Source organism: Garra rufa, chromosome 23 (assembly GCF_049309525.1).
Source record: "Garra rufa chromosome 23, GarRuf1.0, whole genome shotgun sequence".
NCBI lineage: Eukaryota > Metazoa > Chordata > Actinopteri > Cypriniformes > Cyprinidae > Garra > Garra rufa.
The window spans coordinates 3,800,481-3,827,792 of NC_133383.1; the positions used below are offsets into that span (position 1 = coordinate 3,800,481).

Here is a 27,312-nt window from a genome sequence, read left to right on the forward strand (position 1 = left end):
GTCGTCAATGGGAAGGGAACGCCGCGTTGGAAAAAGCGCACACTGTTTAGCCAACTTTCAACTGCACCATGGTTTGCACCTCAGTTTCGTGTTTGTGGACTATATTTTGCCTTCATTTATGTTTTTATGTGAGCACTGGAATAGCACAGAACACAAGAGAGGGTGAGTGCGAAAGTTTCCTTCATTGCATCCTGACAGCGCGAACGCGAGAGCGAGCAAATCAGTAGTTAGAGCAGATACAGTATCGACAGAGTGACAGACAAAAAGACAACATTTCTTGGTTATCACGATACACTGTGTTGGAGATCATGAGGATGTGTTTCTTTGACGCGCAGACTTTCGCTAATCAGACGCGAAGACGAGTGATTTACAAATGCACATCGCAAATAAACATGATAGACAATATTTATCTGGTTAAGCTTAAGCTCCTGGTTATCACGTTCTGGTTTTATCGGAAAACACTCCGTGCTTTCCATTTACTGCAAAGAGACAACAGCAACACCAAAACTTGAAAAGATCCGCTTGATGTGCCTTGTTAACCAAAAGCGCAATAGGAATACAATCATTTCTGCAACTTGACTGCAACATGTATTGTGCTTATTATTTATATAAAATACTCATGGGATCATCTTCAGTTAGTGCTAGTAAAGGATTTACACAAGTGCTTCTGTATTACCAAGTTATCGAGTGCAGATTTAGTATAAAGAGCAGTGTGTTTCCACCATACTACATGTCTGCACTGCAAATATGCCTATATCAAACACATCTACATCGACTATATGAGCTATAGCTTAAGCCGAAGGTGATGAAATATGAATTGAAGGATCATTCAATTCTGTATATCGCTTAAATAGATACAAATTGATCTGATGTATGTTTCTTGTAGTTCACTTTGAGATGTATTGATAGCCTACTCAAGACGAATATATTTATCATCATGTTGTTTATTTTTTAAATTAAGATTCTGATTTTAGCGAATGCTCTTTTGCGAGTTTATTTAATCAAATTATCTATTTGCCTATTTAACCATCTCCGTGTAGTCATTTGAACACTAAAACCAGGTAACGCTTCAGCGAAGTGTTTTTAAATAGCAAAACAGCGATTAATTTCGCAGGCGATGAAGTCGTAACCTGCGCTGCGCTGGGTGCGCGTATCCGCGTAATGTCCTTTAGCGGTTCAAACGAAGGAACTTTACGGATTTCTCGATCTCCTTCACCAAAAGCGAAAGCGTGCCCGTCGGTTATATTGACACATGAACAGGTGTCGCACAGGTTTCAGAGGTGCGAGGTGCTCGTTGCCATAAATCTCCACCGCTGTCTGCTGAAAATGGGTCAAACTGCGCGCGCTGTCTCACATTTGGTTTGTATCCGCGCTCCCTCGCGATGTAAAATGCTTCTGCAATATGAGCGAGATGTGTGCCAAACATTAATCACAATTAAACATGCATTATTGTAAGTGTGCGCTTTATGTGTCGTCGGCAGTGATCCTGCTGGATTCAAAGGCGCAGCAGACAGAGCTGGAATGGATATCGTCTCCTCCAAGCGGGGTAAGCTGGAAACTTTACAACTTTTACTTTACAGCAAACATTTATGATTTTCACCTCTTCTGTAATACGCTTAACGCTTGTAGTATTTTAAGTACAACCTAAAATTATGCTGTAGTGAAATGTATAATTGTAAGCCTTTGCACCACATCACAACGTTTTTAAAATCCGAAACAATGGATAATTTGGTTGCTGTATGCGAAGGTGGTTTTGCTTCTTTGGAAAAGTTGTTGGTCGATCCCAAACTAGTTTTATAATAGGTTTAAGAAAGGCGTGTGAAATACAGACGCGTTGGTTTCAGAGCCGCTCAATGAAGGCCAACAAAGTGATTTTTTCCTGAATGTAGGATAATAACTAGTTACATTCGTAATTACGATGTTTTGTTGTTTTTATAAGTCTTATGCGTTTTTAACAATTCATTAAAACTCACATAATTCTGAAAAGTCACAAGTAAAAAAAGAAACAGCAATAGAAAAGTTTAAAAGTTTGCGTCTTTCATCTTTGTAACAACATATTTGGTGTTACTCATTTAACTATAATAATTTCTACCAGTTCTATTCACTTTTATAAGTTTTAAACTTGCATTCATTGTGGTAAAACGTGTTTAAATTAAATGTATTAAATTTTATTCATTTATATAAATTAAAAACATAATAAAAGAAACTCGACCAACAACTGTCCAGCATGAACAGAATTTAAGCGTCCCAGGAGAAAGTTGTTTAAAACAAACCTAGAAAAGTTTGACTCAGTTAACATTTTTTAATTCATACTTCTTTTTTTTTCATATACTTGCTATTGGGCTTGAGTTTTTTATGTGCTTAATAAATGTTTGCATTGTCTGACAGATATTGGAACTGTGCATATAATTGCAGATCACTAAAATAAATATTTTAGGTAAATGCACTCAACAGACATTTGAGATTCTCAGTTCATGCAAAAGATAGCAAAGCACATGGCTGCAGATGTATTCATGTGGATCATCTTTTATATCGAGGAGCTGTGCATTTGTTCACACAGAGGCCAGTTTTAACACGCTGTGAGATTCTCCCTTGCGGTTAGTTCTGAGCATTTTAGTACAGCACATGGTATAATGATGATTAACTGTGTTTTACTTTTTCTCAGTGGGAAGAGATCAGCGGCTTGGATGAAAACTACACACCCATTCGCACATACCAGGTCTGCCAGGTCATGGAGCCAAATCAGAACAATTGGCTACGGACTAACTGGATTGAGAAGGGCGATGCCCAGAGGATTTTTGTGGAGCTGAAGTTTACCTTGAGGGATTGTAACAGCCTTCCAGGGGTGGTGGGCTCTTGCAAGGAGACGTTCAACTTGTACTACCAGGAAACCGACGTGGAGGTGGGCAGGAATATAAGGGAGAGTCAGTATGTGAAAATTGACACTATAGCCGCGGACGAGAGTTTCACTCAGGGCGACCTGGGGGAAAGAAAGATGAAGCTCAACACGGAGGTGCGTATAATCGGGCCCCTCTCCCGCCGAGGCTTCTACCTGGCCTTTCAGGATGTAGGTGCCTGCATCGCTTTGGTCTCCGTCAAAGTGTATTACAAGAAGTGTTGGTCGATTATTGAGAACCTGGCCACGTTCCCAGACACGGTGACGGGATCGGAGTTTTCTTCGCTGGTGGAAGTGGAGGGCACGTGCGTCAGTGACGCAGAGGAGGAAGCCGACAACTCTCCCAAAATGCACTGCAGCGCTGAAGGAGAGTGGCTGGTACCCATTGGGAAATGTATATGCAAAGCTGGATTTCACCAGAAGGGAGATGCGTGCGAACGTGAGTACTTTATTTTCATTTGCACACATCTGGTGGCACGTATTAGAGCGCCGCTGATTAACCTTACGCGAGACGGAAGAAAGGACAATGAGGCAATTAATAAGTTATTATTATGTGTAAGACTCGCTTATGTGTCCAATCCTTGTTCCAATTGTTTGACTGAGTGCCCAAGCATAGAATTATCCCAATGCGAGGTAATTCATTCGAATTACAGCAAAGCAATGCAATAACAAAACAAACCATGCTGAAAAATACAAAGCAGACGACGAACGATTAATAAAAGAAAAGCCGAGTCAAAAAAAACGCATGCTTATTGGGCGGAGATAATAATGATGGATTAAATGTGGGGGCAAAAATCCTTGGCACAATAATTGGAATCCCTGTTAGTCGTTTGATTTGTGGGCTCTTAATTTATAGCCTTATGCACGTTGACACTGGAATTAAATGATAACTAGCACTCCAGCCTAGCTCTCAGAAACAGCCCGCTCTCTTTCTTCTCCTCTCCTATTCTCTTTCCATTTGGCGCTAAGCCAAACCAATCGCTCGCGTCCGGAGGAGCTTCAGCTAGTCGGCTGGACCTTTCAAATGACCCAGACGGAAAGAGAAAACAAACCGGAAATGCAATTATGCTCGCCTCTGATACACTCTACAATTAAGACTAAAACACTTCCAGTGCCATCACTGTCACTAATGGCGCCGAGCTTGTTTTTTTGGCCGACACACGTTTAGGATCCTAGGGGGGTTTCATGTGGTTTAAGTGGCCGTCCACCCTTTTTTCTTCCAATCTGGGTCACCTCCATCTCTATAGATGATCAAGTATACAGACCAGTAATGATTTATCAGCTATCTCCGGAAGGTTTGGATAGCTTTTATGCGCTGCACATACACGTCTGCATCATTAAGTTATCATGTAAAGGGTGCTTCAGAACACTATTATGTTATCAAAAGCTAAAATGGGCAAGGCTGCTTCACGCTGAGAGGTTGTTGCAAAGCTGAAAGCCATTTCAAAAGCCAGAAAGGGAGCAAAGGAGAAAGTTGATGGCGCTTCTATGTAATATGGGCTATTTGGCACACATTAAGCATAATAAAAGGATGCGTTTTAGGTCTTTTTTTATAATTTCACCCTGCTTAAAACATTCAGGGTTTTTTACTCACTCACTCAAAGCAAAAAATATATAAATAAATAAAAGTGAAGCAATGGCGAACTCAAAAAATCAAAATGTCTCGAATGCTTTTCACGGGAATTAATCGCTGTTCTCGAAGCCATCTTACATTCCTCAAAAACAATGTTGCGTGTTTCTCTCCAAGCCGGCAACAAACAAACCCTGTCACCCGTTTAGATTCCTGCCCCCTTCCATTGTCACTTTATGAGTTGTGCGTCGCTCATGGCATGAGTGGCTGTGATATTACCGCTGTAGTTAATCTAAATAAAATGAGCATGAGACTGCCGCATCAGCACTTCCTCTTAGCGATCCTCCCGATATTAAATTGCCTGTTCAGAGTTTCCCCCCGAGCACCAACCAAACTGAAAAATACTGGTGTGTTTTCCCCTTGTCTGTTGGAGAAACAGTAATGCAGTGCACGGTATCTAAGGCTGACGGACTGTGAGTGACAGGGGTCTTTTTAATATGGAGGACTGATCTTTCCAAGAGCATACAGCTCATGTTGCAGCTCTCTCTGTCTTTTTCTTTATCTTTTCCTTCTCTTCCTCCCCTCAGGGGCTCGGCCAAGGTGCTATGACCCTGATGCCTTCAAAAGCTCCTGTTTTTACACCACCTCATCGTGTTCTGTTATAAAATCCGCACTATTTATATACGGATACGCACACAAACAGACACTCATGCATACGGGATAAAGTCTAAAATGTCTTGCATTAAAAATTGAGTGGGGAAACCTAAGGAGGCCCATGAAAATGTGTGTTTTGACCATCTCATTCGTCAGATGCCTGATGGAGGATTGTGTGTCTTTCATTTCTTCCTCCCTTTTTTCTCTTCCGCTTCCTTTAAGAGGACATTCGCACGACACACTCTTGCATCCGTTGACACAGTGTGTTAATTGTTTTCCTACGTAAACACAAGTCATGAACGTTGCATGTTTTTGGATGCCAGCAACTTTAAAAATGTCTAAAACTTCTAAAACTGTCTTTTGTGAACTCTTCAAGTGATATTGCAACCAAAAATGAACATTTTCTTTTCTCTGTAAAACTCAAAATACGCTATTGGGGTCCAATGACTCCATTGACTTCCATTTTCTGACTAGAAATCTTCTCTAAAATGTAAGCCTGGACTACAAAACCAGTCTTAAGTAGCACGGGTATATTTGTAGCAATAGCCAATAATACATTGTATGGGTCAAAATGATCATTTTTTTCTTTTATGCCAAAAATCATTAGGATATTAAGTAAAGATCATGTTCCATGAAGATATTTTGTAAATTTCCTACCATAAATATATCAAAACTTAATTTTTAATTAGTAATATGCATTGGTAAGAACTTCATTTGGGCAACTTTAAAAGTGATTATCTCAGTATTTAGATTTTTTCAATATTGTCCTATCTTAACAAACAATACATCAATGGAAAGCTTATTTATTCAGATGTCATATGATGTATATGACTAGTTTTGTGGTCCAGGGTCACAAATATCAACGTTTGTGTTCCACAGAAAAAAGCAAGTCATACAAGTTTGGAATTACATACAAGTTTGGTCATCTTTTATTAATTTGCTCTTAACTTTTTCTTTCTCTGTCCCTTGTTCTCTTCAACTTCTTCCGTGGCACTCGTGGCTTCACTCCTTCCTGCTTTCCCAGAGATCTGCTCCTCACAGTTACAACAATCAGTGTTATGAATGTTGGGGAAAAAAAGCAATTTGAAGTGTTCAGCAGCATGCCAGAGTTTATTTGCATGGAGCTCAAGCAAAAATAGAGTCTATTCATTTGCGAAGCTCTGCTCAACAGTGGCTACTCAGAGAAAATGGAGACACAGCGAAGGCCGTGTTTTGCATTTCAAATGATACCACCAGGAGTTGTGGGCGGGAGGATTGTATAAAGCTTGACACACAAGTGATTGATAAGGTGTGAAAGTAAAGGCTGCAAACGGTCATCCATTAGAGAACTGTAAGTGGGCTTAATTATTCAAACGGAGGCCAGTTCCTTGGGGAAGCCCGTTGGGTCCGAAGCTGTCAGGGTTAGAATCATCTGCTGATGGATAATGGCCTTCTCGCCCGGCCGGGGTCTTGGAGAAGAGCGACATGCTCCCGGAGCGCTGTTTGTTTTTCCCTCTCGGTTTTGTCAGATGGAAGGTGGCTTTGAACACGAGCGGAGCTGTCATTGTGTTGGGTCGTCAGTCAGGCCTGTCAGTTGGCGGCAGTCCAGTTATTGATGTGTTGTAGTGGCTGCATGTTCGCAATCACATTTCCTGTTGTTTCATGGGATCAAAAAAGTTCTTGGGTAAAGTGAAGAACGGTTAACATACTGTCATTCATAATTAAAGCACTCTCAATAGATCCTTGTAAAAACTATTACAGTGTGGAAAAAATGTGCCAAAGCACATAAAAAGAATCTTTCGTCACTGAGGTGGCACTCGCACCACTTTAAAAATAAATAAATAAAAGCATCAAAAAAGAACACTGCGCTGAGATTTCCGATTCCAGAACAAATGACTCTTTTGAACTGGTTCTTTTTATTGAATCAATCCAAACAAGTGATAAAATAGACCAGTTCTTATTAGAACTTCACAGCAGCTGTGTGCGTATAGTGATGTCAGAAAAACACTGGTAACAAGTGAAGGGAAATGGGTCAAATCTATAGAATTAGAGATTTTAATGCCAAAATCGGAATGCAAATAATTAGTATAGAATACTGTTGTCAAGGACGGCATTTGAAGTTAAACGCAGACGTTTAAACAGACAGACTAATGGATGAAAACTGCTATGATTACTCAACTTTTAAAGCATGAATTTGATTTAAACAGTCTACACAGTAAAATCCAATAGTTTACCTTTACTTAGTTGGTATACTTACTAGGTTTTAAGTTACAGCTACTTTCAAGGCAAGTAAAACAATTACTGCTTCGACTAACGCTTACTTAAAATATTCAAGCAGCCACAAAAGAACCAACAACATTAATAAACCAACATCTTAATAGACTATTAGCTGCATCTTACATATTTACTAATGATACAAATGATTTTGTTTATTTTTATTAATAGTAACAATAACAGCAATGCACTCTGGGAGTCAGCGAGTAGCAATACTAAGTCAAGAGTAAGCATAAAGTAAAGAATCAAGTACCCCCTACAGTTCCTTTTTAGTTACTAGAACTATACTAACTAAACATTTGTCAGTACAACATGCTATTCCTATTTGACTTTACTTCGTTTTTTTCAGTGCAATCGGTTTCCTCACTTTTTCCAAGTAAAGTCAACTTATTTCATTTTACAGTGTACATAATATTCACATATGCTGTTTGTAGGGGATGCATTGTATTAGCTGCACAGTTACAGCATGACATAATATTATTATTTATTTTATCTCACAATTCTGACTTTTTTCTGGCAAATGCAAGGTTATATCTTCTAGTTCGGACTTTATAACTCAACAAAGTTTAACTCAACAATAGCAATTTTGTCAATTCTCAGAGGGAAAAATCCAGAGCTGAGGGAAAAAAGAGAGAATGACCAGTTGAATGCAACCAGATAAACTCCACCCACAAAAAAACAAAAAAACATGATCAAACACTGAATTGATCTATAGACTTGAACGTAGTGATTTAACTTAGCCAAATAATATGGGACAAATAATATTGGTTTTATAGCAAAGATAATACAAGGTTGAATTAAATCAAGTGAGTCAAATAAACAGCCTTTTGCAACTAACTGATTGTAAAGTATAAATTTGTTGCGATTAATTTGCATCCCCATGGATCTAGAGCACAGCAGATAATTGTGATTAAATATGAGCATGAACAACAGCACTTCTGAACAGTCATCCATATCGAGCGATTCTGCAATTTGTCAACAAAGCGATTTGGCTCCTAAATGATCCATTATAGGAGCCAATGGCTCCCTTGTCATTTTCAGGAGTCCTTTTGTGATATTAGCACAGTAAAAAAAAGGGACATTTTCATACTAGAACAAGCCTGCTAAGATTTCCTTCCTGCCTTCTCTCTATCTCTCTCTCTGTAAAGGAGAAAAGTGTGCAGTTATGTAATAAGTTATTGATTTTGCTCTTAGGGAGAGATTGAGCTGCTGAGACTCCTGCTCTGCCGCTCTCCCAGAGGAGAGTCACTCTGACAACAGACCCTCCCTGATGCTCACTGAGTGTTAAGGCCTTCAACCTGGTCACATATCACTTTCACCCGGTCGCCTCGGGCCAAAGCTGCTCCGAACACACACACGGGCGCGCACGCACACGACTGCTTTGTTGCTTTTAACACAGCGTCCGCTTGTCCAATTGCATCCATTAGTACGGATGAGCAGAGAGCAATTCGAAAAGAGAAGTGTGTGTGCCAGCGTTTAAGCAGCTAAAGGGGGTTAGCCGCCCATATTGTCTGTATGCATGCATAAAAAAGAGTTTGGTTGGGTGTGTCGGGCTAAAAAGACTAAGCCTATCAAAATCTGCTTGTGTGTCTGTGTGTGCGTGCAAGGGTTGATGGAGATGTCGGGACCTGTTAGTGCTGCTGGAGTTGCGAGCAGGGCGGTTGCTGGTAGGGGGTCTTTGTTCAGAGGGGAAAGAAGCCATAGAGCTGGCTCCTCAGGCAAGCCAAGGGTCAACTGCTCAGCTCATCCATCTTCCAGCCTGGCAGTGACCTGTCAGCTCGGCTGCTCACGTTACTAAGCAGAGCAGGCAGGCCTGCATTGTGCAAGCTGCTCTGTTTGCAACCATGTGTAAATGAAGTTAATATTCACTGACCCCATGCCCAGCCCGCGAGCGACCCCGGTGACACCGCGGAAATCTCAACGAAAATTCCTGCCTATTCACGTCGGCTGTTTAGTTCACATTGCTTCAGCGTTTTTGTTCTCACTGTCAAAATATATGCGTTTGATGTAATGCCGCATTTCCCTGCTGAGTCAAAAAAAGAAAAGAAAAAGTCATGTTCAGCTTCGTCGTGTTGAACTGAAGTTTTGCATTAAACATGAAAGAAATAACATGTTCGATGCTGTCGGATTGAGGAAGTTTTGCACTTTCCCATGCAAACGCAAAGCCGAGTTTGTGTACAGTATTTTAAAACAGAAAATGACTGGTTATTTGTTATCTGACGCTTTGTGATTATATAAACAAGATTAAAAGCTACAGAACTTTAAGGATGTTGGGTGAATCAAATTTAAAAGGCAAAACTTTGTATACAGTACTTAGAATAAATGTTTAATAATACATATTACTATATATATAAAACATGTAAACATGTCAAATTTAAAACTATGTATAATTATAATTTTATATAAACTCAAATGATTATTTTTATTTCTAGTTAATTATTTGTGACCCTGGACCACAAAACCAGTCATAAGGGTACATTTTTTAAAATTTGAGATTTATTCCTCATCTGAAAGTTGAATAAATAATCTTTCAATTGATCAATTGATTGGATTAATTTGTTGGGATAGGACAATATTTGGCCGAGATGCAACTATTTGAGGGTGCAACAAAAAAAAAAAATCTATTGAGAAAATTACCTTTAAAGTTGTCCAAATGAAGATCTTAGCAATGCATATAACTAATTAAAAAAAACTGCGGTAGGAAATTTACAAAATATCTTCATGGAACATGATCTTAATATCCTAGTGATTTATTGCATAAAAGAAAAATCCAGTACAGTGTATTGTTGGCTACTGCTACAAATATACCCGTGCTACTTATGACTGGTTTTGTGGTCCAGGGTCACATTTATTTCAGGATAAAATTGCATTTTGAATAACAGATGCTGTCATGGAAAAGGATTGGGTTTATGAGACATTTTGAAATACACATAAACCGTGTTTGCATAAAAGGCCTCACTAATTTTCAGAAGTCACAGTGTACTTTTACAATCGAATCCTCTGAGATCAATGTTTAAACAAATAGCATGCTTATTGAAGCTTTCCAAATTCGCATTCGAAATCGTTCCACATTCGCGGTGCTCTGCTGGGGCCGAGATGCTGTTTGTTAATGAGAAGCAGACTAAATTCTCTCCTGCTCATAAAATGAGATTGAGGAGAAGAAATGTCACACACACAGAGCGCTGTCTCTTAGCCAAGTTATTACTGAATGTAACTCGAAGTGAACACATTGTGCCAAAGAAGAATCAATAAAATTAGAAAGTAATGCCGTTCTTCTACTTTTGTGGGGACAGCTACGAGCGGCGCAGTAATCAAGACTACATGAAACGATCATTTGTCTGAGGAGATGATTATTGGAAGATAGAAATGTGTGCCGCATGCTAGTTTTTCATGGATCACCGGCAGTGATGCTGGGAGCTGATTGAGTGCTGTATCGTGTAGTCTCTAGGCAGGGATAGAAGCGGGTTTTAGACTGAGCGTGGGTGGCTTTGGGTGTGCGTGGAGTTTAAATGGGTGTGCGTCCAAGCAGGTTCGGACAGGTCACGACAGTGTTTGGCTTATAATGAGAGACCTCTGCCGGTTCTCCATTGTGCGTTCACTTCATCCAAACTGTGTGAGGGATACCTTGCTGATGGTGGAGGTTCGATTTAGATCTGATTAGATGTGGTCGTAGAGTCCTTAAGAAGATCCTTGACTTTTTATCTTTCAAGAAAAGGCCAAATTTTGGGGTTGTTTACCACGGTGACAGCTGTGCTTCAGCATTTCGTAAATGCACAAAATCTTTGTCGGGATAAAAAGACTATTAAGCAAAACAGATTTAAATGATTAGTTCACTTGTGATATAAACATTTCCAGATAATTTACTCACCCCTGTGTCATTCAAGATGTTTCTGTCTTTCTTCAATCGAAAAGAAATGACGGTTTTTGAGGAAAACATTCCAGGATTTTTCTCCATATAATGGATTTGATTGGGGAATAGTGGGTTGAAGGTCCAAATGGCAGATTCAGTGCAGCTTCAAAGGTCTCTACATGATCCCAGCATGATAAAAAAAAAGAAAAAAATATACTTTTTAACCACAAATGCTTGTCTTGTACTGCACTAGCTCTGTAATACACATTTAAGACTTTACGCTTTATGTAAAATCAAGTTGGAAAGGTCACATGTGGGTAGTTCTTGGTCTGCATATTTTAGGTCTTCAAAATCATCAACAAAATGCCAACTTCAAAATTGTCCGACATTGTTGTTTTACCTTTTTTTTTTTTTGTAAAATAAAAAAGGGTCGGTACTTTAAGTAAAACAGATTTAAAGGATTTAGTTCATTTCCAAAATGAAAAATTTCCAGATAATTTACTCACCCCCTTGTCATCCCAAGATGTTTCTGTCTTTCTTCAATCGAAAAGAAATGGAGGTTTTGAGGAAAATATTCCAGGATTTTTTTCCATATAGTGGATTTGAGTGGGAAATAGCGGGTTGAAGGTCCAAATTGCAGGTTCAATGCAGCCTCAAAGGGCTCTACACAACCTCAGCATGATATCTAGCAAAACAATCTGCCATTTTGTAAAAAAAAAAAGAAAAATTATATACTTTTTAACTACAAATGCTTGTCTTGTACTAGTTCTGCAACGCGGTTTACAACTTTACGCATTACGTAAAATCAAATTGGAAAGGTCACATGTGGATAGTTATTCGTATGCGTACATCAGGTCTTCAAAATCGTCAGCAACTTGCTAGCTTCAAAATTGTCCGGTACTTTAAGTAAAACAGATTTAAAGGATTAGTTCACTTTTAAAATAAAAATTTCCAGAAAATGTACTCACCTCATGTCATCCAAGATGGATTTTCTAGATGTGTAAAAAACTTAGAACAAGCAAAATAATCTGCCAATGTGGTGAGAAAAAAAAATATTTCAAATATAAAACGATTATATTATAACGAAAAAAAAAAAAAAGATTATTTTTCTTACCCCATTGGCAGATTATTTTGCTTGTTTCAAGCAAAAACACACTGTTTTTTCTGAAAACAAGACAATAATTTACACTTGTCTAGAAAATACTTCTTGTTTTAAGATTTTTTAGATATTTTGGCTGGAAACTTCAAAATTGTCCGACATCGTTGTTTTACCTTTTTTTTGTAAAGGACTTTCTTTGCACGTTCGCTTTGTAAACATTGTGCCAGTACTTTCGCCTGCATCACACGTGACACAGAACTAGTGCAAGATGAGAATCTGTGGTTTAAAAATATATGCATTTTTATTTTTTTTTTAGAAAATGACCAATTGTTTTGCTAGATAAGACTCTGATTCTTAGGCTGGGATTGTTTAGAGTTCACTGAAAGCCATTGAAGTCCACTATATGAAGAAAATAAATCCTTTTTGACTGAAGAAAGAAAGATGTGAACATCTTGGATGACATGGGGGTGAGTAAATTATCTGGAAATTTTAATTCTGATATGTTTTGATATTTACACGCACTAAATCAAATTCAATTTCAGATTCTGAATTTAGAATCTGATTCATATTTTCAGAATTTATGTGCAGCTAATGATGCATGGCCTCATTCCTTTAATGTTAAAATCTTTGTTTTCCATTTGCTAATCAATGCAGCAAATCAGGCCGAATGACGTGGAAGAGGAAGTGCAGTTGCCTTAGGACGTGCTTCCATTTTCTATTTTGCAATCAGCCGCAAACAAGCGACCAGCATTCCCGGCATTTACACTTGGAAGGAAGCATTTCACCTGAGGCGTTTAAATTCTGGTGAAAGCCCAAAACCTTTTTTTCCTCCTAAAAGGCCGCTTTGTTCTAAAAGCGCTTCTTTTCACTGTAAAAGTGACATTTCATGTTTCCTTCTTTTCCGCTATCACAGAACATATCACATGCCAGGAAAGCCATCTGGGCAGATGCTACTGGGATGAGTTGAGCTGTTGTATTTAACTGAAATGGATCTCTCTCTTTCTTTGGTCTGTTTAACAGCAATAACATTCTACAGATCCCTTCTTTCAGTATTCCGTCACAATTGTATGTCCATCCGGGCCGTATTTCGACTGTAATCACATTTATTTGCAGTCTGCCTCACACGAGAAACGAGGAGCAAGTTGAAAGATCTCTTCTTGGCAGCGGCGACGTCCACCTCCAGCCAACACAAATGCGACTGTCAAAGCGTAATGCGTTCAGCAGTAATTGCAAAGATATAACGTTCCTACCCTATTCTGTTGAAAATATGCATGTAAAAGAGAAGCATTGTTGTGCCATTGTGTTGTGAACAAAAGATGCCATTACGTATGTTGTAAAACGTATTTAGCTTTTAACAGCTGCTATTCCTGAACAATTTAAAAAAAAAAAATTGTTTCATTCATAGACCTAATTTTCTGTGCATCTAAGTCTATCTGGCGCCGAAGTGACTTTTTCAAGCGAACAGCTGTTTTTTGGCACGATTCATGATGTTAACATTTTAACTATATTTAGGAGAGGACTCTGACAGGCTTTGATCTGTTCTTTCTTCACAAGTCTTTCTTGTTCCTCTCTGAGGGCTTCAGAGGGCATCCTGGTGTGTCCTTCAGCACAGTGTAAGAGAATGCTAATCTTCTCTTTGTTTCTGACGGAAAGCTACTTATCTCTCTTCTCCACACAGGTAGCTGCCATGAATGAGATTCTTGTCTGCATGTAAAGGAACACACCCCTAATCCAACCTGTTCGCTCCCAGTAATGCGTGGGGCACTGTGCGAATAGCGCCGAACAAGATCCATCTTTTAACATTTTAATCTGACATTTTCACAACCCTCTAATCCAACTTTCGACTTTTTTTCTGTAACCGTTACGGCGCCCCGTCTCAGTCCAGCAGTTGTAGGAGAAATGCAAAGGCTGCAGGGCCAAAACCGGACCCCATCCCGGTGTGTTGCTTTCTTGCTGCCTTTTGATTCTTCCCCTTTCCTTTGTACCCTCGGCCTGTTTCCTGGAGTTGGGTAGATTTCTAGCCCTCTTAGGGGGAAAGATTAAAATGCTTGCCACACAAGGGCTGACAGCATGGAAACAGGCTTTCTGTGTGTTTGAAAGGTTTTAGTTTCTCTCAGAGTGCTTTCATCAGGGCTGGAAATAATAGTATCTATTGATAACTACATCTTTTCATAGCCAGTAAGTGCACTATTCAAGACTAAAAATATAATGCTAATCTTGTTTGTTTACTTTATACAGCGTGAGGCAGAGAAAAGTCTCAATTAATGTAATATAATTTCTATAACTCGCACAGATGCCATCAGAAAATGTATTTCTCACCCTTTTCAAGTAGTGTGAGCACATGCTAGCATGCTGCTGAATATATACCGCAGAAATGTTATTTGTGTGCTGTGCACAGTATGAAAATGTTCTATATGAAATATGCAGATGACCTACTGCATTTGCCAAAATGTGCAGTATACAACAGAGCACGCTGTGTGACATACTGTATCCCACAATGCAATGAGCTTGACTTGACCTTCCGTTACCAGTGTGATGGAATTTAATTAGTTGTTTTTTTACTTATTATTTGATTTGAATGTCAATTTTTTTTGCACTCAAAATTAGATGTAGTTTAAGTTTAATTAGTTATGTTAATAATGTTTTGCTTTTCTCATATGCGATAGGTCATGTGACAATAAAGTGGCATAGTACTTGAAATATTTAAAGTTAAATAATATAGATACTATTTCCCTTACTATTAAAAAAAAGTTGTAGACAGCCCTTGTGAAAAAAAATTCTGTAAATAATACATTTTAAAGTAACACTTGATTTAAAGCATGACAATACAGTATGCAAATGTAATTAATTAAACTTTGCTTAAAAGTAAGTGTACTTAAGTGTGTTAGGAAACTCTTTTTTATCAGCTGCAAGAGAAAAAAAAAGTAATCAGTAAGATTTTTAATGTTTTTAAAGAATTCTTGATCAAAAATACTGAAAAAGTAATATTGTAATTATAATGGTTTTCTATATTAATATATTTTAAAATATAATGTATACCTGTGATGCTAAGCTGAATTCTCATTAGCTGTTACTCCAGTCTTAAGTGTCACACTTATTTATTTATGTCGGAAAAAGTGCTGCCAAATATTCAAAATATAAATATGTTCTAACAATGTAAATCTATGCTGTCACTTTTTATTAATTTAACACATCCTTGGTGAATAAAAGTATTATTTTTTTCTAAAAAAGTAAGAATAAAAATGTACTGACCCCAAACTTTTGAACAGTAGTGTATATTGTTCGAAAACCTTTTTCTTTTTTAACCTTTTATTGATCATTAAGCAATACTAAGCAATGTTTTCAACATTGATAATAAATCAGCATATTAGAATGATTTTTGAAGGATCATATGACACTGAAGACTGCAGTAATGATGCTGAAAATTTAGCTTTGTATCACAGGAATAAATTACATTTTAAAATGCATTCACATAGAAAACCTATGTATATATATTTCATAATATTACATTTTTTCTGCATTTATTTGATCAGCTTTGATGAGCATAAGAAATGTCTTTAAAAAGCATAAAAAATATTACTGATCCCACACTTATGAGCGGCAGTGTATATACACTTTTTATTACTTTCTCAGTACAAAGTGTGTACTGTGCAGTATTCTGTAAGTAGCAAACTTCTGTTCCATTCTGAACATAACTTGAGATCAGAAAATAATATAGTGAGGTCTAAAAAGGGCAGTGCAGAGGTTTATAGGAAATTCATTGAAAGAAAGCCAACGAGAGAAAACAACTGACAGCACAAGACCAAGAGAAAAACCAGCACTTGCTTTAGGAAAGCCTGTGATTAGGACATTTCCTCACCCTCCCTAGAGGGAGGACTCTTAGAGAATTTTGTAGTCAATACGCTAATTTTAGACAAGTCAGCAGTCTGTGCAGTTCAGCTGGACATTGTCTTGAATTTTACCTCTGGGTTGCTATTACATCTCTCAAATAGGTTTTTAAAAATGAGGAGGGATTCATTGCTGCAAAATAGGCCAAAAATAGTACTAAAGCTTATTTTAAGAAAATCAGTATCTAAACTTTCTTGTTCCAAATGCATATTAGAGATTAAGATCTGATAGTGCATAGTAGGGCTGTGCAATTAATCGAAATTCTGTTTCGATTTCGATTTCGTCTTCAAACGATTATGAAAATACAATAATCAAGATAAAACGATTATTGCTCTTGATTCCGCCCGCTTTGTGTGCTTCCGCTCCTTTATAAAAGCCCAATTTCACATGCAAATCAAGTCATATTTTATGACTGGCATAAAATAGGACATGCTTGATTTATTATTGTTTATTTGATGTTGTGTTTTTAAAAGCACGAAAGAGAATTTGCACTGTTTTGTGTATGCTTTCAGAGCTTGAGATGCATACCTAAACAGTCAAATACATGCAACTATATGTCCAAATGCGGCGTTTGGTGATTATTCGTGTAAACCTTCGTCGCTTATGTCTTAAATTAATGTAAACAGTTGAGAATGAAAATACATGTGTAACAGTATATTGGATCCGTGCAGCTCTTAAAGTGGCCACAAGTAATATTCCTTCTGCCGTCTCTGTGCTTAATGTTCATCAAACAACAAAAGAAAAAGACAAAATCACTCACTGCTCTTGACGGAGGGACTTTTGTAGTTTTTATTAGAAACAAAGCAGTTTCATTCTTACATTGAAGACTATGCCTTTTTATTTTACATTTAATTAATTACAATTAATTTCCAAAAAACAGAATCATGATTATTTTAGTCAATATTGTAATCATGATTATTTAACACGATTATGACAGGGTCCGTAACTTTATATTAGTGATTAATTTAAAGATAGCAATACAGCAGGAAAAAAGATACAAATAAAAAAAAAAAAATTTTTTTTTTTTAAATAATACAAATACTGAATACTTTTATGCAAGTCTAAAGTAGTCTAACACAGAAATTGAATGTAATTATTTGAATGTAAAATAAAACAGCATCTTAACTGTAATAGTTAAACATGCTTTGTTTTTTATTAAAACTACAAAAGTCCTTCAGCAGTGATTTTTCTCTTTGTATTTTTACGTTTTATTAATATTAAGCACAGAGACGACAGAAGAAGTATTATGTGTTGCCGCTTTAATTGCCACATGGATCCAATATACTGTTACACACGCATTTTCATACTCAATTGTTTATGATCATTTCTGACATAACTGACAAGGGTTTACACGAACAATCACCAAGCAGCTCATTTTGAATTTTTTTTGTGTGTATTTGACCGATTACTTCATTTTCATGATCGCTTAAAGCAGAAATCTAAACCGAATTTCAATAAATTGCACAGCCCTAATTGTGATTATGGTTTTTGCTATAATAGTGGCAAAGTCTTCCTGCTTTATCAGTGGCATGTAAGAAAAGACTTGTTTTTTTACTCTAGCTGAACCAGAGGGCTTGACCACTGAAAGGTAAATTACCGACACTGGCACCCGCCGCCTGCTAAAGACTCTGGGAGGAATGTCAGACAGTTTTAATCTCTTTCTCTGTTGTTCTGTTTAACCTCAACCTGTGTTTCTAAGGGGCCGACTAATTTCTTTGTGCAGTAAATGAGGTTGCTGTTGCCTGCTCGGCGTGCCCATGTCAACAAGCACATCCTATTAGCTCGCCTTCATGCTAGTGGCAGCTCGAATAAAGCCAGTGCTCACCAAGTCTTTCAGCCAACTTTTTAAACCCGCCTAAGCTAGTGTTTTTCCTTTCGGTTTCACAATTTAGCAGCCAAGCGGTTACGTTGGCAGGACATGTTTTCAATTCAGAGGCAAAATGGGCAGTTAAGTGGAGGATATCGTCTCAATGTCAGTTTCATAGATTGGTTACCCTGCTCTCAAGAGCCGCTGGCACACGGGGTCATGTAGCGCTAATTCAGTCATGATTACATGCTAGCAGACATTATGCAGCATGGCAGAAGGAGGCATAATTGGGCAAGCCTCATCTTTTTCTCCCACAGAAATAAAGCTGTCAGGAAGGGGAAAACAAAGCTATCATTTATCTCCACGGTGGCGGGTTACTGCGTTAGCACAATGGTAGTGTGTTTTTTGACTAGTTGAGCATTGGTATGTGTTGGGAGGGCAGGAATTCGGCCCTCAGAAATGGCCGTGTTTGTGCATGTCACTCATAGTAAAAGTGGAGAGGTGGAGTGGAGACAGGTTCTCAGGCGGGCCCCTGTGTCAGCGCTACATTTGATTTGAGGCCTAATTTGCTGGTTGGTTGCTTGTGTAAACAACTCATGGATACTTGGGCTTCTCAGACGCCGCGATAAACAAATCCTGATCACACGGATGTAAAAATAAACCGCCCCCGCTTCGGAGACGTAAAAAGCCAGTCGAGTCGGCAGTCGAGAGTCCTCCTGTTTTGGTGATTTGCGACGGCGCTAATCTTAGTGTGTTCACCAGAGAGCCGTTGAGTGCCCGCAGCCAGGTCTTGAGCTCTCTGGCTCAGACGGGATCTTTTCCCCATACAGATGGGCTCAGAGCTGAAAACTAAAACTAACAGACACGCCAGCTTACCAGGAAAATGGCTTCTGTCTTCCCTGTCTTGTTTCTTTTTTTGTCTTCTTCCCTTTCCTTTTCCTGTTCCTTCCCTGTCCCTCTCCTGTTTTTCTTTTATTTTCAATCCTTCCTATTCCTTTCCCCTTTGCTCTTTCTTTTTCTTGTTTCCTTTCCTTGCATCTCTCCTGTTCCTATTTCTTTTTCTGTTTCTCACCTTACCTGACCTTTCTTGTCCATTTCCTTTTTATCTGCCTTTTTTGTTTTCAGTTCCCATTCCTGTTTTTACTTTTTCCAGTTTGTGTTCCCATTCCTCTGTCCCCAATTCCCCTTTTCCTTACTTTTTTTGTTCTTTTTTTTCTTTTTATCTTCCTTATCTTTGTGTTTCCTTTCCCCATTCCTATTTTTACTTTTTTCATTCCGAATTCTGTTCCCTAACCTGTCCTGTCCATTTCCTTTTCTGTTTTGTCCTTTTCCCTTTTAATCTTCCTTATGTTTGTGTTTCCTGTTTACATTGCTGTTCTGTTTTCTGTTGTCTTTTTCCTTTTTCCCTTCATTGTGTTTCTTGTTCATCTTATTTTTACTTTTACCATTCCTGTTTCCATTCCCATTCCATTCCCTAACCTGTCCTGTCCATTTCCTTTTCTGTTCTTTTTTCTTACTTTTTTGTCCTTCTTCCTTTTTATCATCCTAATCTTTGTGTTTCCTGTTCCCATTCTTGTTTTTACTTTCCCTGTTCCTGTTCCCATTCCCATTCGGTTTTCTAACCTTTACTGTTCTGTCAATTTCCTTTTCTGTTTTGTCCTTTTCCTTACTTTTTTGTCCTTTTTTTCTTTGTGTCTTCCTCGTCTTTGTGTTTCCTGTTCCCATTCCTGTTTTTACTTTTCCTGTTCCCATTCCCATTTCATTCCCTATCCTGTCCTGTCCATTTCCTTTTCTGTTTTTTTTTCCTTACATTTTTGTTTGTTTCTCTTCATTGTGTTTCCTGTTCCTATCTTATTTTTACTTTTCCTGTTCCTGTTTCCATTCCCATTCTGTTCCCGTTTTTACTGTCTTTCCTTTCCTTTCCTTTCCTTTCCTTTCCTTTCCTTTCCTTTCCTTTCCTTTCCTTTCCTTTCCTTTCCTTTCCTTTCCTTTCCCTTCCTTGTTCCTTTTGCTTGCATTTACCTGTCCTGATAATTTTTCGTAAACTTTTTACCAATTTATTATTGAATATCTATTTTATTTTAGGTGTAATTACCTCATTTGCACATTGAAAACATGAGTATAAACAACTAATTGAATGAATTCTAAATGGAAAAATACCTGAATGCCATTAAACCATGGCCATTTTCACGGTACACTTTGCCAGCACCACCTCCGTACAACAAGAACTAGACTTGCTGCTTTCAATTACAAGTCCTCACTGGTCGAGAACGATCCCAGATAAAATCACATCCCTTTCCTCCACTTCTCAGCCTCAGAAGGCTCTTGTTCTTTGCGTTGCACGGCCACACCATGCCACGGTTCTGAACTAAATACACAGTGACAGGGCTTTCATGTCGCTGAAATGGGGATACGGTATCCCTCAGCCACCCCCGTCTCAACAAGGTGCCGTTCAAAATGAGGAAATCGGCCGACCTCCTGTGCGATCTCCATTTTAGTCTTGTCACGGAAAGCTGCAGCATTTTTTCTCGTCTTTTTGAAGGCCTTGAAACAATGATGCAACTACTAAGAACTAAACCCTGGGCTTGGAAGTGAAAATCAGTAGTGTTGTGTCCCTGGTAATAATCATTAAAATGCATAGCTGTGAACAAAGTAATATTTATCCAGGGGATGCGGGCGTGGTTGGGGTTTAAGAAAAATCATGTGGGCCCGATTCCCTCTTTAGGCTGAAGGGGGTTTTAAGCAAACAGCTGCTAAGTGTGGATTAGCGGCTCTCAGCAGTGCAGACCAAAAGGCCAAACCGAAAATAGCTTATTTCTCTTTGCTTACTGATGTGAACCAGGAAAATACCTCAGCCTGTGGAATCACCCCAGACTTTTGCAGTTTTTTTCTCCTTTCAGATAGTTAATTAGCACCAGAGTTTCTAGTGATGAATTAGAAGTCATGAAAAACTGAATAAAGGGGAAAAATCATTTTATTAAGTATTTAATGTTGTCTAATTATAATGCAAATAGTAATGTATGATGATGGGCCTTCATTGGCAATTCAGCCCATATGGGCATATGAAATAAAGTGTGGGAGTAAATGACTCGTTGTCATTGGAACGTGTGAGGGTGATTCTTGTGCATAGCCTAAAGCGATCTGGCCCTAATTTCTGCTTTGTCTCTGATCCCTGGCTGCCTGTGGGATGTCCTTTTTTCCCCTCATAAAAGGTGAAATACTGAAATAATCCATTTAAGTTTCCTATTTTCCACAGTAACCTTGCCTCTAGGACATTTGTGACTGCTAGAGGTGGTGTAAAGCCAGGTATGCTGGTGCTTTTGGGGTGATCAGGAATATTAGGCCCCTGGTTGGTGCAACATATGAATGACTCCGTATGTGTTGTAGTAATCCAGCAGAAAATTGTAAGCGCCCAGAGGTTGTTCTTTTCACAAATAGTCATTATTTTTCATGCACTGCATTTTGTCTTAGTCCTAGAAGATTTCTGTTTTATCCTTTTCTGTTTCTTTCTTACCTTTTACCTGGTTGTTTAAATTTTCTTTCTTTTTAAAATTTTGAATTGAGCTTTTATTTTTATATAATTAGTTTTTATTTTAAATCACTTCAAGTTTTAGCAATTTAGTTGTGTGATTTGTCATTTATATTTAGCTTCATATTATTTTATTTTAACTACAAAAAATAAGTTTTATCTTATTTTAGTTTTAGTTAACTATAGCAACACTGGCTATAATTATAAAAATGTATATGGTTAGCAGCATATTTCAGATAATTTGCTCCCGGGAGAATTTAATTAGAATCGTTTGAGTTCTTAAAATCTCTTTCAATTGCAAAACCCTAAAAGGAGAAACATATGGCTATGGTCTTGCACTCTATTAAATCTCATTTTTGTCTTCCAGAAACAATTGAGATATTATTGAAGAGACTTTTTTTTACTTTCTTATGAGAGTGGTTAAGGGAGAAGTTCACATACAGAACATAAATTTACAGATAATTTACTCACCCCCTTGTCATCCAAGATGTTCATGTCTTTTTTTCTTCAGTCGTTTTTTGAGGAAAACATTTCAGGATTTCTCTCTATATAGTGGACTTCTATGGTGCCCCGAGTTTGAACTTCCAAAATGCATTTTAAATGCAGCTTCAAAGGGCTCTAAAACATCCTAGCCAAGGAAGAAGGGTCTTATCTAGTAAAACAATCTGTTATTTTCTAAAAATAATTACAATTCATATACTTTTTAACATCAAAACAGTTAGGGTTGTTGAAAAACTCCCATCTCATTTTCTCCTCCAACCCACTTTGTAAAAACTGGGTCGGTGCAGCGATGTAGGATGTTTGGAGGGGAAGTTGAGGGGGAAAATAAGATGGGAGTTTTTCGACATACCCTAACTGCCTTGAACCGAAATACACAGAGTTCAGGCAGAGCTAGACAAGATGAGCATTTAAGGTTAAAAAGTATATAAATTGTCAATTTTTTTTAGAAAATAACTGATTGTTTCACTAGATAAGACCCTTCTTCCTCAGCTGGGATCATTTATAGCCCTTGAAAGCTGCATTTAAACTGCATTTTGGATGTTCAAACTCGTGGGCACCATAGAAGTCAACTATATGGAGAAAATTCCTGAAATGTTTATCTTCTGTTGTGAAAGTGAACTTCTCCTTTAAGGGGGGCAGTCAGATCCACAAATGCTAAGTCTCTCTCTCTTCCTCTTCTTCACCATCCAGCCTGTGGTCGTGGATTCTACAAGTCTTCATCTCAGGATCTTCAGTGTTCCCGTTGTCCCGCACACAGTTATAACGACAGAGAGGGCTCGTGGAGATGTGACTGCGAGGACGGCTACTACAGAGCCCTTTCTGACCCCCCATCTGTTGCCTGCACTAGTAAGTAAATTGCTTGTGAATCTCTGGTCTTCCTTGTCTTTCCTTTCCTTCTATATGTGCCTTTGTATCTGCAAACTGGCATATCTCATTCCTGTCAGGTTCCTGTCAGATGAGATTTTAATTACTAGAGGCGCCAGACACCTCTGTATTTTAAGGAGCACCGTGGCTGTCCTGACTCACTTGATGCCCAAGGCAAAATAAAAAAAAGAGAGAGAAAAAATAAAATAAAAGCATGTTTTAACTTTGTAGTTCTTAGCTAATTTACTTAACGTATAAGATATGAAATTCCAGTCCTACAGTTTTTGTTTAGCATGATTGTTTTATTAATAATAAAATCAATTTAGCTCAAAAAAAATCTGAGTGGCCAGGTGTTTGGATTCAGTTTGAATGGGCATAACCATTCCGGTAATTACAGTCGGAACGAACGGAAGCAGGTCTCAGCGGTTCTTTCCTCTCTTCCCCTCCCTTCTAATAACCACCTGTCCTCGTCTTTTCTCTCCCCGGCCATTTCTCTTTTTGAATAACATAGCCATTCGGCAGCCATTGATGACTTATTTACACAGGCCAGACAAGGGTGAAAAGAGGCGGGGAGGGAGTTCAGGGCGAGTCGATCTAACTGGAAATATGCTCAAGGACAGGTTCAATCAGGTACCAGGATGTGCTTTACTTTCTGTAGACAAAGTGATGGAGAGAGCACATTAAAGCAAGGATTTGGCAAAAGTTGTGATTTGAGCTGCACTATGAAATCTTAAACATCTTATAAAGATGCTGCACAGATATTAAGGCTGAAGGAAAAAGTCATAAAATGACATTGAAACTAGAATAGTTTTTGTAATTATTTATTTATTGGTATTACTATATGTGACCCTGGACCACAAAACCAGTCATAAGGTTAAATTTTACAAAACTGAGATGTATACATCATATGAAAGCTCAATAAATAAGCTTTTTATTGACATATGGTTTGTCAGGATAGGACAATATTTGGCCGAGATACATCTATTTGAAAATCTGGAATCTGAGGGTGCAAAAAAAATCAAAATACTGAGAAAATCACCGTTAAAGTTTTCAAAATTAAGTTCTTAACAATGCATATTACTAATCAAAATTACATTTTGATATATTTATAGTAGGAATTTTACAAAAAAATCTTCATGGAACATGATCTTTACTTAATTTCTTAATGATTTTTGGCATAAAATAAAAATCAATAATTTTGACCCATACCATGTATTTTTGGCTATAGCTACAAATGTACCCCAGCGACTTAAGACTGGTTTTGTGGTCCAGGGTCACATATTACAATTATTAGAGTCACATTCTGACTTCCTTTTGTTATTAAATTACCACACAGGCATATTATGATGATTTTAATTTGGCTAATTGTGTTATGACGCTACAATAGACAACAGAGAATGACAATTGAATTTGTGTTGATGAGAGAAAGCTGTGGTTTTGTGCACCAGGTCAAATGTACAGCCAATCCTATGATGACACATACGTCATGCATTAATCATTCAAGTATGCATTACCTCTACAGTACTTTCCACCCTTATTTCTTCTTTCTTCTTTATTTCATTACAGCAACTCCCCCGCATTTGTCTCACCGCTGCGTTCTGAAAGCGATGATCCCACTGAAACACGCTCGTCTAATTGTTGCCCATTGCCCCCCAATCAGAGAACAGAGAAAACACAGGCCTCGATTTCACCACAATTACTCTCGTCTCCTCTGCCTTTCCCTCTCTTGAACCATGAAAATGTTGATGTTACTGAAAAATGCACACAAAATTAGTCATCTAGTTTCTCACTAGGGCTTCCAGAAGAAAAAAATTAATGGTGAAGTCATGAGTTGTACAATGTGGAAATGTAGTTACGAAGACACATCTTCCATAACAAAAATATACGGATAATTTACTCACCCCTTTGTCATCCAAGATGTTCATGTCTTTCTTTCTTCAGTTGTAAAGAAAGAAAGAGCACTGCAAAAATGATTTTCTTACTTAGATTTTTTGTCTTGTTTCCAGCCAAAATATCAAAAAAATCTTAAATCGAGAATGATTTTGTAGATGAGTAAAAATTATTGTCGCTTTCAGAAAAAAACAAGTCAAAATTAAGTGAGTTTTTGCTTAGAACAAGCAAAATAATCTGCCAATGGGGTAAGCAAAAAAAAAATCTTACTTCAAACAGAAAACACGATTATTTTTCTTAGCCCATTGGCAGATTATTTTGCTTGTTTCAAGTAAAGACGCACTTAATTTTGACTTGTCTAGAAAATCCTTCCTGATTTAAGAATTTTTAGATATTTTGGCTGGAAACAAGACAAAAATCTAAGTAAGAAAAGCATTTTTTGTAGTGAGCATTTCACGATTTTTCTCCATATAGTGGACTTCAATGGTGCCCGCGAGTTTGAGCTTCTAAAATGCAGTTTAAATGCAGCTTTAAAGGCTCTAAATCCCAACTGAGGAAGAAGGGTCTTATCTAGCAAACAATAAGTTATTTTCTAAAAAAATTAACAATTTATATACTTTTGAACCTCAAATGCTTGTCTTGTCTAGCTCTGCCTGAACTCTGTGCACTCCGGTTCAAGACAGTTAGGGTATGTCAAAAACTCCCATCTTATTTTCTTCTCCAACTTCAAAATTGCCCTACATCGTTGCAGAAGTACCAACCCAGTGAAAAAAAAATTGTAAATTTTTTTTTTTTAGAAAATATCCGATCGTTTCACTGGATAAGACCTTTCTTTTTCACCATAAAAGTCCACTAAATGGAGAATTTTTTCCTTAAAAACATAATTTCTTTACGACTGAAGAAAGAAAGAAAGACATGAACATCTTGGATGACAAGGGGGTGAGTAAATTATCTGTAAATCTTTGTTCTGGAAGTGAACTTCTCCTTTAAAGGTGATGCATAAGTATGCATGAGAAATACAGAGATGTGCAAGTAGACAAAGTTGCTGTTTTTACTCTATTTTTGATCAAGTAAATGTAGCAACGTTAAAAAAATGTGGACAACACCATGCATTGTTAAATCACAAAGACATAACGTTAAAGAAGAAATCCAGATGCACAAAGAATTAAGGGAGAAGTGAGTCATAGAGGATGTGGCAGGAGTTTGGTATAATAAGGATGTGACAGGAGGGGAAAAAAATGCAAATCGAGGGGTAAATCAAAAAACTTTTAACAAACATAAATCGCGTCTCTTTTGAAGTGTTGTGCATTGGAAATACTGTCCTCACCAGACTTGTCTTAATTATCTCGGGATTAAGTTATTGTGGCCATCTGAATTGTCTGGGATGAAGATTTCTTTTTTGGGGATTTAAAGCCGCATGGAACCCAATGGTAATTGGGGGTGAATTTACATTCGCTGAATAAACACCCTGATGGACAGCTTTTTAAATGAGCGAGGTGTAAACCTACCGGATCTTAAGCTCTGTCAATACGCACTCAGCTCCTCAGAACACGGATTAAGAGGGGCCTTAATGAAATTCAGATTTCTGGAGTGAAAGGAATTAATATTCACTTGAGGAAAGGTCTGTCATTGTTGAAAGGAAGAAAGAAAAAGTGCTTTTTCAGAAATATTTACTTATTTGAGATTTTTATCTACAGCACAAAATAATCCCAGTGCCATGGTATAAATTCACCCGGTTTACCACAACCTGTGAGGCGTCAAGATAAATGGGCGATACTTAGGTGAGCCTACTGTGTACGAGAGACTTTTTTTTTTCTTTTTAGATAGAACGAAAGAAGGGAGTTCTTGACAGCTTTCAGAGATGACATCAATCACTCTACAGCTGCGTCTGGTGTCGGCGCTAGAGAAGGTCTAGAAGGGGCGGTTGGAGGGTGGGACTTTGTGACAGAAAGAAAAAGAGTAAAAGGGAGAGCGGGAGACGTTGAAAAAGTGAGAAAGAGCGTATGCTCTCCTTTCGGCTCTCTTCAAGCCCCTGGAATCATCACCTTCATTCGGTGACGTGTCCCTGAGGGTGAGACTTTCCTTTTTCCCACAGTTGCTAAGGGACAGGAGTACAGTAATAAAACCAGCCTCTCTCGTCCATCTCTCTCCGACTCATTCCTCAATCTACTCTTGGTGCTTGGTACAAGTGAGGACAAAGTTCGGGTACCATGTTTGTAGATTAAGGATTAGCGGCCGAACTGTTTGAACATGGTTCACAAGTAGCGGCCCTCTGGGAACCTCATTAGTGTGTTGAGTCTTAAAGGGATATTCACTCAAAAATGATTATTCTGTCGTTAATTACTCACCCTTGTGTCGTTCTAAACTTGTAAGGCCTTTGCTTATTTTAAACATAAATTAAGATATTTTTTGATGAAACCCGAGTTCTTTCTGACAGCAATGACATGTTCAAGGCCCAGAAAGGTAGTAAGGACATCAATAAAGTAGTCCATGTGACATCAGTGGTTCAAC

General features: G+C 38.0%; 1 protein-coding gene across 1 annotated transcript; it reads left to right on the forward strand.

Annotated features, from left to right (window-relative positions):
• Positions 1–26,859, forward strand: LOC141299840 (ephrin type-A receptor 7-like). The gene is made up of 5 exons (XM_073830211.1): positions 1–162; positions 1,482–1,546; positions 2,666–3,335; positions 22,738–22,893; positions 26,684–26,859. Exons 1-5 carry the CDS (start codon positions 69–71, stop codon positions 26,857–26,859), a joined length of 1,161 nt encoding a protein of 386 aa, XP_073686312.1. The 5' UTR covers positions 1–68.
• Positions 26,860–27,312: the final 453 nt, after the last annotated feature.